The sequence below is a fragment of the Cibotium barometz genome, chromosome 9 (genome assembly GCF_041138505.1).
Source record: "Cibotium barometz isolate CiBa-2024 chromosome 9, ASM4113850v1, whole genome shotgun sequence".
In the NCBI taxonomy this organism is placed as follows: domain Eukaryota; kingdom Viridiplantae; phylum Streptophyta; class Polypodiopsida; order Cyatheales; family Cibotiaceae; genus Cibotium; species Cibotium barometz.
Genome location: NC_141054.1, coordinates 44,956,234 through 44,971,069, shown reverse-complemented (window position 1 = coordinate 44,971,069; position 14,836 = coordinate 44,956,234). Strand labels below are relative to the sequence as shown.

The window sequence follows — 14,836 nt, the reverse complement described above, 5'->3', positions numbered from 1 at the left end:
GCATATTTAATGAAAATGCAAGAAAAAATAATTTTGGTACCATATTATATATATATATATATATATATAAAGAACACGAATTTATTAGCCTATCTATTTTTGAAAAACCTTTTAAAATTCGGGTGAACCTACATTTTCCTAGCTATCTAAGGAGAATGCCTTTGTGGTATGGGGCGAACGTCATCACCGGTGCATGTGGAGTCTTAGTGGCACTTTTTAGAAGGGCCAAGGACTTGGGAATTCTCGGACACGCATGCCAGTGACTCTTTGAATTTTGAAAACACGTAGACCTGGGCCCTTGCCTCTGTCGTCGTGGGCGAATGTACGCGGCGCGGCGTGTGCGTTCGTCTCTTGGAGAGGTGGGTGGCCGGCCGCTTGGGAGGCGGCGGGCACTTTGATTGTGAATCTGCAAGCTTCACTGTAGTATCCTGTGCGAAGCCCTTATAAGTGGGAACTCGTGGGGGGAGATTCTTCGTGTAGCTTGCTTCACAGCAACGCGCCACAACCTCTCTCTCTCTCTCTCTCGCTCGGGGAGCTGGTCTTTCTTTAGTCGTGAAGCTGGTCTTTCTTTAGTCGTGACTTGTATCCAAAGCTTAACATCTTCCGTTTTTAGCTGTATTGCATAACTACGTAGTGGGCTTCTCTACAAGAATTCAGGGTGTGCTTTAGGTCTCACATGAGTCATGGCTGTCTATCTGCCACAACACCTCAGCTGCAGACCCACCACGGACGATGGGTTTAATTGGTCCTTAATATTTATTCTATAAGCTGTGCTAAGACATCGCAAAATATCAATGTTGAAACTGCATGTTCCCCCCAGGTTCAGGATACAGAATTAGAGGGTCGTACTGTACTCAAGCTTTACATTTGCATAGAATAAGAGGGCCTTACTGTTAACTCTTCTAAGGAAGAAGGGCATAACAAGAAGGAAGGGGAAGGAGAATAAGAGGGCCAATATAAGGAAGAAGGGCATTATAACAAGAATTAGGAAGGGGAAGGAGAAGCCATGGTGATCAACAATAGCTTGTACTAAAGAAGGAGAAGCTATGTCGATGATGAGAGGATCATCTGTGGTGATGAAGAAGCAGGAATGGGGATCAGCAGCTATAGTGGTGGGAAGCAAGGAAATATCAGCTACAGTAATCAGCAATGGGGATTTACATGCACATGCACATGTCCTCGTCGATGAACGTGAAGAGGAAGACACAAGCGATGAAGAGCAAGAGTGGGAGTACCCTCGTGATGAAGTGAATGATTATGGTGTAGATAAGAGAGACGAGGGTACATCGGATAAATGGATCAAGAGGCACCCGGAAATGGTGCGCTTAACCGGCAGACACCCGTTCAACAGCGAGCCGCCATTACCTCGCCTCATGCAGCACGGCTTTCTCACCCCCACCAGCCTCCACTACGTGCGCAACCACGGTTACGTGCCGCAAGCGGTCTACAATGACTGGCGCGTGGAGGTGTGTGGGCTGGCAAGGCGTCCCCAGAGCTTTTCAATGAGGCAGCTGGTGGAGGAATTCACCCCACGTGAACTGCCGGTAATGCTGGTGTGCGCGGGGAACCGACGCAAAGAGCAGAACATGGTGAAACAGACCATCGGGTTCAACTGGGGGGCAGCCGCCGTGGGAACGTCCGTGTGGCGAGGGGCCAGGTTGTGCGATATTCTGCGGCGGTGTGGCGTGCACAAGAAGTCGAAGGCCGTCAGCTATCATGTGCGCTTCGAAGGCGCAGAAAACCTTCCTGGAGGCGGGGGTTCACGCTACGGGACCAGCATCTCGCTGGAAATCGCACTGGATGAGAGCCGGGACGTGCTTGTCGCTTACATGCAGAACGGTCGCGCGCTGGAGCCAGATCACGGCTTTCCTGTCCGCATGATCATTCCGGGATTCATAGGCGGTCGCATGGTAAAGTGGGTCACCCGCATCGAAGTCGCGAATGACGAATCCACTAATCACTACCACTTCAAAGACAACCGCGTCCTTCCCTCGCATGTAGATGCCGAGAAGGCCAACGCCGAAGGTTTGCTGCTGCAGCACCCATTAAATAGTATTGTCGATCTTGTAACCTTACTTCAGCTTCTTAATGAAGTATTAACATTATGATTCCTGACAATATAAACAGATTGGTGGCACAAACCCGACTACATCATTAACGAACTCAACATTAACTCCGTCATCACATCACCCGCGCATGGCGAAGTGGTGCCCATCAACGTGCAGACGCCCTACAACGTGCGGGGTTATGCTTACTCGGGTAAAAATACACAACAACATCGATCATAAGATTAAGTCTCTTCTCAGTACTAATTAAGTTGAATAATGAGATCACCATAATTAGGATGCCACGAAATTGCACTGATTAGTACCAAAATAAGAACAATTATATTATATTGGAGTCCACTATACTACTATAAGAGCTCTTGATCTGTTCAAGGGACATTCACGCAGCATATAATATGATGCTGCAGACTGCTAGACTTCTCACATGAACAACTCTATATGTATGTGTACAGGAGGGGGTCGCAAAGTGATTAGGGTGGAAGTGAGCGTGGATGATGGACAAGGTTGGAAGCATGCAAAGGTCATCCACACTGAGAAACCCACCAAGTATGGCAAGTATTGGTGCTGGTGTTTCTGGGAGTTGGAAGTGGACATGATTGAGCTACTTCAAGCCAAGGACTTGGTGGTTCGTGCGTGGGACTCTTCCATGAACACCCAATCTCAACACCTTAATTGGAATGTCATGGTCTCTCTCTCTCTCTCTCTCTCTCTCTCTCTCTATTACCGCAGTGTCATGATCTTTCCCCACTGCCCACCGGCTCATGTGTAATGTAAGCAGTTTTGATAATATATCACTAATTGGATCACCTTCACTAATTTTCACAGGGTATGATGAATAATTGTTGGTATCGTGTCAAGATCAATCCTTGCAAGCCAACGTCCAGGTCCATAGGACTTGCCTTTCAGCACCCCACTTGCCCAGGCAACCAAAGCGGGGGTTGGATGCAGGCCGCGGCGCCCACAGAGAAAACCCATGCAGGCAAGCTCAATGATCCCGGCCCTCAGATGCTTGCCAGGAGCCCATCCACGCCCGCTCTAGGCGCTCATCACAATGTGCGCCTGATAACCAATGCAGAGCTGAAGCAACACAACACACCAGAAGCCCCTTGGATTGTCGTACACAATGGTGTATATGATTGTAGCAAGTTCCTCAATGACCACCCGGGTGGGAAAGACAGCATTTTGATTAATGCTGGAACCGACTGTACCGAAGAGTTTGATGCTATCCATTCACTCAAGGCCAAGGCAATGCTGGAAGATTACAAGATTGGTGAACTAGCTAGCTTTGGAGGCATCTCTGCAAGTGATTCCACCCCTGAAAACACAGTGCATGGAGGTGCCAAAGCATTGCAGGCAGGAGCGTCCTTATCTGTAATCAATGAGCTCATCCCCACAAAGCCAGTCGCCCTCGACCCTCGCAAGAAGATCCAATGTCGCTTGATCGTTAAGCAATCTCTGAGCCATGATGTCAGATTATTTCGTTTTGCCCTACCGAGAGATGACCAAATCTTAGGTCTCCCTTGTGGGAAGCACATTTTCGTCTTAGCCAAGATCAATGGGAAGCTGTGCATGAGGGCATATACACCCACCTCCTCTGACAAAGAAGTAGGTTTTTTTGACTTGCTTGTGAAAATTTACTTGAAGGGGATCAACAAGAACTTTCCAGAAGGGGGTTTGATGTCACAACATCTAGAATCACTTGGCATAGGAGACATGGTGGAGGTGAAAGGCCCCCTAGGCCACATTCACTACCTAGGGAAAGGCTCTTATAAAGTGGACGAAAAGAGCTACCACATGAAAACCTGTGCAATGCTAGCAGGTGGTACTGGTATTACACCTATGTATCAATTAATTAGAGAAATTCTAGAAAACCCAGATGATAAGACACAGATCCATCTCATCTTTGCTAATAGGAAGGTGGAAGACATAATGCTTCGTGATGAATTAGACAAGTGGGCAAGTGATCACCATCCACAGTTCAAGGTTTGGCACGTCTTGAGCTCTCCACCTAATGAATGGAAGTATGGTTCCGAAAGAGTCAACGAGGAGATTATCAAAACTCATCTTCCACACCCATCGCCAGAGACCACAGTCTTCCTTTGTGGCCCTAATCCCATGATTGAAGAAGCTTGTTTGCCAAACCTCGAGAAGCTTGGTTATAGCAAAGAGCTGATTTTTACATTCTAGACATGTATATCACATGTAATTGGCCATGTCTATTAATACATTCTGATTAATATTATCAATTCATGCTTACTTTCACGCATCTAGTATAAGCCACTGTTGGATAGCATTTGCCACACATATCTGCTGATAGATGGCTATTACCTTAACTAAAATAATGTTCATGAGAATATAAATATAATGTGTGGAGTGTACCATTGGGGTACAATGTAAATTAGTACATACTGTTTGGGGATTGTAGGACTGCAAAGGTGGGCAGGGTTTGTGAGGACAAGTTATTCAGCTATAACCCTTATGATTGCTAGATTAATTAATGTAGCATCACGTGATAATATGTTCCCCTAGCGCCAATGAGGTGATAGCTCAAGTGGTGAAGGTGTTTTGCCTAGGACCAAGAGGACCTCGGTTCAAAACCCCCTTGGTGCTTCCTCAACAGCATCGCCTATGGGTGGATAAATAAGTGCGTGTTCAGGCGATGAAAATTATTAACTATGGGAGGATGTTGGGCCAAAGGCCAGTTGAAAAAATATATATATATATGTTCCCCCTAGCACAAAAACAAAAGTCGAGCCTGTTTTTCACAACTTTTGCGGTACATGCTTCAAGTTCTCATGAAATCAAATAGAAGTAGAATCGTGTTTAACAACTAAAAGGTCTTATGTCAAATAGAAGCAACAGAAAAAGTGCTCCACAAAGGGGTACCACATAGCCGCTATACATTACCACACCGTTTATAACATCACAATGTCTTTTCATAAGAAAATAGTTCTTTCTATATTTCACATGCTTTGATATTCACACATTTTGATAGTGTTGTGCCCTCCCCCGTCCTTACTCAGCCTACTACTCAAAGAGAGAGCACACTCTACTGTCCCTACCTCCTCCCTCTACTCCCTGTATGCACCCCATCGTATGTCCTCTGAGAGAGAGAGAGAGAGAGAGAGAGAGAGAGAGAGAGAGAGTCACCCCTCATACCCCCTTCTCCCACAGCCCCGCTCCGCCCTCCTTAAGACATTCCCACATGCATATGCATTAGAAGGAGTTCCCACAGGGGTGTCAAAAATGAAGCTTGGTATTTTGAACTCCGCAGATGACAAAACCCTAGAAATCATATTTACAGCCAACATGAGAAGAAAAAGGAGGCAAAGAAGCATACATAGTGGGGTGAGAGAATATATCAAGCCCTTCCCCTTGCCGCATTCGCAAAAGATGGGAGAGGGGGATGATGTCAGACTGGAGTACCCACATACCTGGACCCAGAAAACTAAACGGCCAGCTGGCTGGCGAATGTGCATGCAATTGCATGCAAAAAGGCCTACATGCTTACACACTAGGGCAGGGTTCGGGAAAAGACGGGTTCGCTTTAGCCTAAAACTTGTTCAACTTCGGGAAAATCCTTCTCAAATTCTTATGAGAAGGAAATAAAACCCTTTCAAATTTTACAAGTTTTAGTTATATTTTCTAAGTTCACATAGAAAATACCATCTCAAAAATAGCAATTTCCTTCTCATTTAGTGGTGAAAAAGATTTAGTTCCTTTTCCTAAAATTGTTTTCCCGAACCCTCCACTAGGGATCATTTGCGCGTGTCCCAAAAGGGTGCCGACAGGCCTCCAGCCATGGTAGCCCCCACCCCCCGGCAAAAGCAGGCCATAAGGGGTTGACATATATCTCCGTGTGCACTATGTGGGTTGGAGATCCCCTTAAGGCCTGCTTTTGCCTGGGAGTGGGGCCTACCACGGCAATTCGATACATAGCAAGAGAAACCATCCACAATAAGCACCCAAAACGTTTTTGGCATTAATTAATTAGTTTGGGCAATGAGGAGACATGGTTTCAAAGGTTTATGTAAGTTGTAGTGAAGCGCCTATTTTAGGATTTCGAGATCTTCCTTAAGAAGTCATAGTTGACAAGTGGTTTTTCTGCATGACCTATACATATCTTCACGAGGGTTGTGCAAAGAAGTCGTTTGTCTATTTTAAGCTTTACCAAACCAAATTGCTTATTTGTCAGGGAAGCATCACATGGAGACCTACAGATTAATCTCGCTCTCAAGCAACGGAGGAAGCTCTGGCTCTGTAGCTCTGGTGAACAAGAGCATGCAAATCTCTCTCTCACAGACACATGCGTGCCTCGTGCGAGAGCTGAAGCGGTGATAGGGCCCTGCAAAGAGAGGTCAGGCTGGGCACTTTAGGGCGATGGGGGTGAGTGGCGGAGAATTGTTGCTGCGTGAGGTTTTCTTCCAAAAGTCGAGGACTGTATGGAAGCTACGCAGGAGGGGGAGCAGGTGGTTTTGGTGCAGGGGAGGGGGAGCAGGTAGTTTTGGTGGAGGGTTCAGGTGGTGGGCAGGTACGGGGCATGGTTGTACAGCGTTGGACACAGCTAAGAAGACAACATTATGTGGCCTTTAACTTTATTGTATTCATTTATTAATGCCACCTGAGTGGTATTAATAAATATGCACACAAAACGTTCTAAATATGCACACAATGATATGTAAAACCTTTTCTGCGTCTCCAATTCAAAGGCCTTGTTGATTCTATAAATTCCAGTCCCGCCATAGAAGCATCATTTGCATGTCAATTCTTGAATCAAGGGATAGATTCCTCAGAAGAAGATCCAAATGAATCAGACAAATGCACCCATGCAGTAGCCTACCATACAGAACAAGAAGAAACAATCCCTACTGAAAACCCTACTTTTGAAGATACAACCAAGCCTCCCCGAGGTGAGCCAAAACCAGCTTGTGATTTTCCTGTTGCAGAAGAAGCCAGCCAATTCTATACTGCAAAACCTTAAGGTCACCATTGTCCCCCACTGCCCTTTCTCGTAGGGTTCTTTTGAAGCGCTTACACTTGATGTTGGAACATTGCCGCTGTCCCCTTCAACACGGGCCTGGTCAGTGGGCCTGTGCTATTGCTGTAGAAGATGGCACTAAGCTCCTCAGCTGTGACAACTCTGCTACAATGCACATTATCTTTGGTGGCATCTCAACAAAAATCAACAAAGCCTATTACCATGCATGGCAGATTCAGCACGTAGGGTGCTGGAAGCGAGGGGTTTAGAGCCTCCCTAGAGTTAGGTTGAGGCTGAGAAGAATAAGGCAAGAACACAGCCCCCTTCTGTGTCTGGAGCTCTTATCAACTGGCACAAATCTTATGGATTGTATGTACACTACCAGAAACTCAAATGAGCCTCCCATCGGTTGGGAAAAACGTTCTTTTGTTTTGTTTTGAAAAAAGCGTCACGGATGCCCACGAAGTGAGCGGCAATACCCCCCTTGCTGAGGCAGCCCATGCGGTTACTTATGCAGTTCGCAGCAAACAATAAAGAAGCCGTCGTATCAACAGAAACAAAAGGGGAAAACTATCTGCTGTGGCAATCGCTCAAACCTCAAATTCCTCATACGGTACACTCTCTTGTTAAGGAAGCCCATGTCCACATTCCACAACATACGAGGCAGCACGAATCTTTTTCACTACTAACCTATGCCAAGTCCACATCATAAAAGGTTGTTACAATTGGTTTGAAAAAAGTCCTACGAATGCCTTTTTTTCGGGAATATAATGATAATTACATTTACAAATTGTCCAGTTACATATAAAACAATCCACCTTTTACAAAACCAACTCATATCTCCTCATATCACCTTTGAAGACGTAGTACAACTCTTCACTATTAAGTAAGCCATAGATCTGATCCCACCTCTCAAACTCCCACACAAAAGAAGAGTGCCCCCAACTAATGTGGTAACCCAGTTGCAAGCTAGCCCACCAGTAAATCTTAGGAGTTTGCTCCTCAATAGACTCTTTCTTGTTCTATATCTTGCTTCCAATAGGGTTCTCTATCAGTGCCATAAAGGTGAGAACAGGTTGCTTCTCCTTCAAATACCATCTTTGTTTGTGTCTTAGGCCCAAACTTTGACAAACCAACTTTGTTATTCTTGTTAGACACCAATTTCTTCAAATCTTTCCTCCCTGCATATACCTACCACATGTCATTAAATGGTTAGTTTACCCGAGTATGTGCAATCATCCCATCATCATGTGAGTGGCTCATCCTATCCCAGTTTGCAAAGCCTACATTAACTCAATAAAAGTAATGCCATTCATCTTGTTCACATAATATACAGACTAGCAGTGATGCACACACCTATACTTCAATTCTACAGCATCTAATCCCTACTTTAACCACTTCTAAAAAATTAGAGAGTTTCTAGAGGTCAAAATATCCCATATACAAGTACATCTAACTAGGATGAACACCATTTCAAGTGACCCTTTTGGTTCCGTCAACTTCCCCACCAACAACTAGTCCCCCCCAGGCCCCCTTATCTATTCTGCTTCACAGCCCCCTGACAGTACGGCATCCCCAAAAGGCATGTCTACCACCCTCAACTACCGATCCACCTCTAGGATGAACCCCTGAGGTAAAGTTTCTATGCAACAATTTGTATATAAGAGGGAGAGCCCACGTACATACTCTTCACAAAAAAATTTGAGCTTTCAAAGGTATATCCAGACATCACAACAATTTCCATCTCTTCCTCCAAGTGCCTATACTCCATTTTACCCTCCAGATTAAGGATCTCATTTCAACGCATTTTAGTTTATTATGATGGTCATTTTATTGAGATTTTAATGAAGTCCTTAAATTGTTGGCATGATTTAACATTGACATTTTCGCCAAGCTTTTGTATAATATGTGTGTTCGCACACACATGCGCATGGGCGTGGGTGTGGACATGCACATGATGTGTGTGTACACGTGCACGTGCATGTGGGTGTTAGAGAGAGAGAGAGAGAGAGGGAGGGAGAGAGAGAGAGAGAGAGAGAGAGAGAGAGAGAGAGAGAGGGAGGGAGATTCTTTTGATAAAGGAGACAATGTCCTTAGCTTAAGGCATTCAAAAATATTAAATAGATATACTTAATTACACAATTGTAAAATTTCTTAACACACAACACACCATGGCATATATTTTGTTGTATGTAGATGTGCTACCTCCTCTTGACTTATTTATATCATTATTGGTGAACAATGGTTACATATTAATAGTATTATATGATGGGTCAAGTGTGAGGCTACTTTGGAGGCATCGAGCAAGGAAAGTGTAGGCCACGCACATTAATGGAAGTGATAAAAGTCCACCAGGTTTCACATCATTTGAAGAATAAGGCATGTGCATATACCAAGGTGGTTAAGAGCTCTAAAACCCTCACAATTTGTGAGGGTTATTGTGAGGCTTATGTATATTTTTTAACCCTCTCAATAAGCCTCACAACTTGTGATGTTTATTGCAAGGATTTTTACAAGAGTAACCTCCCAAATAACCAATTAGTTGTGGGCTTATTTTGCAAGGCTATGATTTTTTTTTTACATAGAATGGGACAAGGTGCTATAGCTTGTATCATTATGCATGATGTATTAGTTTTGATACACCATCATACACTTTAGAGGTTAAGCTTTTCACTATACACTCGCATATAGTGGGATCCTCCAAAAGCTTACCAGTATCTATGTGAAGCTTTGTGTTATGATCCAATGGCACTGAAATAGGTTTACAACCTATCCAAGCCATAATGCCTTTGTAAACTACAAAATTCCATGAGGTGATCTCACCACCTCTATACTTAAGAAATATCGCAAAACTCACCCAAATCCTTCATCTCAAACTTCTTCTTTAAAAGTATCCTGACATCACCTATGTCAATATCACTATCACCAATGATAATCAAGCCATCCACATAAATGACTAATACCATGATCCCTCTATCTTTTTCACATAAAGTGAAAAATTTACATTGGATATCTTAAATCCAATGGTAAAATAATGTAAATCTTCGATCTTGTTTGACCATGCTTTGGGTGCCTACTTCAAACTATATAAGGCTTTACGTAACCTGCACTCTACCTGCTTTGGGTGCCTACTTCAAACTATATAAGGCTTTACGTAACCTGCACTCTACCTGTATCTTAGAAAGCCTGCTCATTTGAATTTCCAGAGAATTAACCTCCTATATAATACTCATCTCTTCATGGATTAGGAGTTTCCTGAAAATCAAGAAAGGTCTCTCAATTTCTAATGGAGGTTTGAAACTTTTTGTATTTATTGCTAAGGTCATTTAAGGTCACCAAAACCATATCATCATCATCTATTGGCGGTCCAGTAGAAGTAAGGCCATCTGCAAGCCCTTTAGCTTGCAAGCACACACACACTCACAAAACCCTAAAAGAGAACACACAAGGTGAGAGACTGAAAATCTTCATCTTCTTCACACAACACTCAACACACCATATACAAAGATAAGAGTACACACAATATGAAAAGGTACTCAACCAAATACATACTAGGATTGTCTATAGTGTGAACCCAACTAAATGAGCTAGTGCTATAACTATGCCAGTCTCTAGAATGGCTGTCACACACACAGCCTGTGATCCCACTGGCCGCATATCACCCATGATCTCACCACCCATGCCAGTGGTGTAAGTGTGGGGCCTAACCCCCAGGCGGGTCATCAGTGTCCACCGCCTCACTAGATGAGCGCAATATCTCAACACTCCCCCTCACGCTCAACTCCATCTCATGTACACCAAGCGAATCCCTAAATCTGCAGAGCTTCTCTATACCCAATGCTTTGGTGAAGATGTCAACTACTTGATCCTGTGTGCTGACATAAACAAGGTCAACGTCTCCTGCTAAAACCTTCTCTCTGACATAATGGTAGTGGACCTCTATATGCTACGTGCGAGCATGAAAAACTAGGTTCCTAGCCAACTGTATACTGCTAATGTTATCACAAAAAATGACAACTTGTCTATCCACTGATAGACCCAAATCTGCAAGTAGCTTTCTCAACCAAGCTACCTCACATGCTGCCATAGCAGCACCTCTGTACTCGGCCTCTGTACTGGTGGATAGAGCAACCGTAGGCTACTTCTTGCTGCTCCAAGTCACAGTAGCACTCCACAAAGAAAACATGAAGCCACTAGTAGATCTTCTATCTGAGATACTACCAGCCCAATCAGCATCTGTGTACCCATGTACACATATCTCTATCCCAGTTTCATAAAATAGTCCACAATGCAAAGTAGACCTCATGTACCTCAGTATGCGTCTCAATGCATCCAAATGTGGCTTTCAAGGAACCTGCATAAACTGACTCACCAACCCAACAGCATAGCTCAAATCTGGCCTGGTGATCGTCATGTAGATTAAGCTTCCTACTATGCGCCTATACATAGTAGGATCCTCCAAATCTCTCCTAAATCTGCACTCAACTTGCCATTCTAATCCAATGGCACTAAGATAAGCTTATAGCCTGTCATACTATACTTGGACAATATGTCCAAGCCATACTGTCTTTGTAGTAATCCAATACCATGTGGTGACCTAATCCCCTCAATGCCCAAGAAATATCTGAGCTCCCCCAGATCCTTCATCTCAAACTTCTGTCTAAGATCTTTACATCAAAGATCTCTGCATCATGGTCCCCCCCGTAATGAATAGGTCATCTACATAGATGACAACAAGCACAACCCCTCTATCACTGTGTCTCACATACAGCGAGAAATCTGCATTGGCTATATGAAAGCAAATAGTGACAAGATGTTCAGAAATCCCGGGGGATTCACTCTTCATTAAAGGGGGACGTCACCTGCGTGCATGAACTTCAAGAAAACCCCCTATTTAAGATCCATGTAGGATTATAAAACACCCCTATTTAAGCTTATAAGGTACAAGAAAAAGTCTAGTGTCCCCCCCCTTTCCTTAAACCTACGTCAAGACAGCTATCCTATTTTGTCAAACAACAAGACTATAAGATGGCTATCGTATTTTGTCAAACATCCATCTGTCATCCACACACCCTCCACACACTTGTTACCATACATGGTTAGCATGGTGGTTCTTGATTCAAGCCTAATAATGATGATAACAGCATTTGTTAAAGTTACATCTATCAAAATAGATGTTCTTGATTCATGCCTAATAGTGATGATAAGAGCACTCATTTGTTGGCATTACATCCATTACATGCTAATCACCTACATCGACATGCTAACCAAGGCAACATTATACCATTTTGCATACGTATTGACTGTACATCTACAAAGAGTATACATATCCACCAATGTATTTCCATACGTAAAGCTCTTGAAATACTATCAAGATGTCTTTTCAAGTAAGCCTAGCCTCCTTCCTTGCCCAATACATATTCTCCAAGTATGTTGGAGGAACAGATACGAGGTATGATGATCCTTTTAATGGACAAGGCTATAAGTGGCATAGCCTGGGCATCCCTTAATCCCATCTCCTCTAATCCTCAATGGGAGCAACAGGTGTAGCTAACACTATATTCGTGAGTTTGGGAATTTTCCAACTCCCATTTTTTGAATACTAAAAAGGTGGGACCTGGATAACATGCCTATAAGTTTTTCAAAACTATATCATGTGACCTATTGTTGGAAAGCACTTGGAAAATGGAGTCTAGTGAGCTATAGAGCGCTCAATTTGGAGTAACGGTGTTCAAGTTATGATTAATCCAAAGATTTGACCACATGTCCCAAACTTATGGGAAATTCCCATATTCCCCAATATGGTGTTAGCTAGCCTTATCGAAGCTAGCTGCATATCATATGCATTACCTCCTTACAAAGGTGTAGCAGAAGCAATAACTAGATCTACAAGACAAGACTCATCACCTCTAACATAGCCCCATATACTCTTACCAACTAACACATTATTCACCATAAAACTCCACATGGAATACTTGGTTCCATCCAATTCATCCTCCCAGGCCAAAACTTCAAACACGTCTCCCAAATTTAGATTCGGATTTTGATTCTGAACCATCTTAGATGTATGCATAAACTGCCCACTGATTCACATGCTGTGAATGGTATTGCACCAACAAAATCACATTAACCCACTAGCCAATGCTTGGCTAAACAATGCACAAACCTCACTGAACTTCCAATGCAGACCTGTACTTGCAAAACATAAACTAATTTGAATGTTGTATTGCCAAATACAGAGGTAAACAGCTCCAAATCCTTTCCCATAATTGGCAACAGTCTCTAAACCTGCTCAAAATAGTGTAGACAGCAACTACATTCACTGTTATTGGGGCGAACAAGCTAGAAAGCTGTAGTAGACCCAATATATAGCGTATAAGAATGATTACACACTAACATAAACAAGTGTCTTCTCCCTTTAAAAACAAACACTAGAATGAAAAAGCTGAAAAGCATCTTGGATGTTTAATAGCAGCAAATATGAAGTTACACAAGAGTAACACCTGAACAATCCATGAATCTAAACCAAAATTTGATAGAGTAGAAAACATAAAATGCATCTTGAATGTTTACTAGAAAAACTAAAAATTAAACAAGAGTAACACCCGAACAATCCATGTCTACAATCCATGTCTATAATCCATAAGTTTAGCATTGACACATCTATGGGCATCTTCTCATAAATGCTGCATCATGCCACATAGCTTGCCAACAAATTTATCCTACAAAACAAACATAAGCTCCCTGTCAAGTTACATGCTGCAAACCTAGGATCCCTATGTGATAAGAAGGATTGAAAGCACATTAACAAAAACATATGTTCCCTTCATCTACATCAGAGATTGGAGCAGTAGGGTTGCAAAATGGACTAGGAAGGAGGGAAGGGAAGGGACAACTTCAAAATGGATAAACTTTACAAAAATTTAAAAATAGAAAATGTACCTTTTCTGCCCTGCACATATTCATTGAAAAGTTTGTAGTCATTCTCATCAAGATGGTATTTCTTTGTTTGTCGATCATAGTTGAGATTGGCCAAGGCTATTATAGATTCCAAATCCACACATTGGTTGTCAACAAGGTCATATGTGTAGGTCCTAGTTCCCTTTGCTTGTTGATACCATGACAAATGAATTTGAACATTCAAAGGCCTATCCAATAGATCAAAGGGGCCTCTTGTCTCTTTTAGACAATTTCCAACCTTTCTCCTCATGCTTACCACCCTTCCAAGGTACCACATGCCGTTTATAGCACCCTTACTATAGTATTCCCAAATTTTCCTTTTCCTCTTGTCTTTTTGTTTGCATTTATTGATGTGCTTTCAAACAATACTGCACAATCAGATCCTATACCAAGACATGTTCCTCTATGAATCATTGCCTTCTTTTTTAAAGAAAAATACACTCCACTTTTCACCCTTGTTAATCTATCTTTAGATAGTGTGGGATTTCCATTCAATTGGCTGACAAGTGTGCTTTTAGAAATGGCTTTCCCATCCACTTCAACAAATGGCGATATTTCACTAACCACCTTCTCCTCCTCATCAATTAGACAATCAATCACATGATGAAGCTCACTTTCACTAGTAATTTCCTCATCCAGATCACCTCGAACACCACTATCAAAGTGATTATCTTCATCTATAAGTAGAACATCATCCAATGATTCATCTTCATCCACATATTCAAGATTAGGGTTGAAGAGTTCTAAGAGATCTCCCTCCTCCCATGAGTCATTCCAAAAAGTTTCATTGCGCATACCAAGTGTCTCACTTATGGCCTTTGTTTCTAATAAT

General features: G+C 42.8%; 1 protein-coding gene across 1 annotated transcript; it reads left to right on the top strand.

The window, feature by feature from the left end:
- The first annotated feature begins 495 nt into the window (after nt 1-495).
- Nucleotides 496-4,326, top strand: LOC147635619 (nitrate reductase [NADH] 2-like). Its single transcript, XM_086802994.1, has 4 exons — nt 496-2,025; nt 2,128-2,259; nt 2,519-2,751; nt 2,892-4,326. The coding sequence occupies exons 1-4, from the start codon at nt 1,047-1,049 to the stop codon at nt 4,251-4,253; spliced, it is 2,706 nt and encodes a 901-aa protein (XP_086659120.1). The 5' UTR covers nt 496-1,046; the 3' UTR covers nt 4,254-4,326.
- Nucleotides 4,327-14,836: the final 10,510 nt, after the last annotated feature.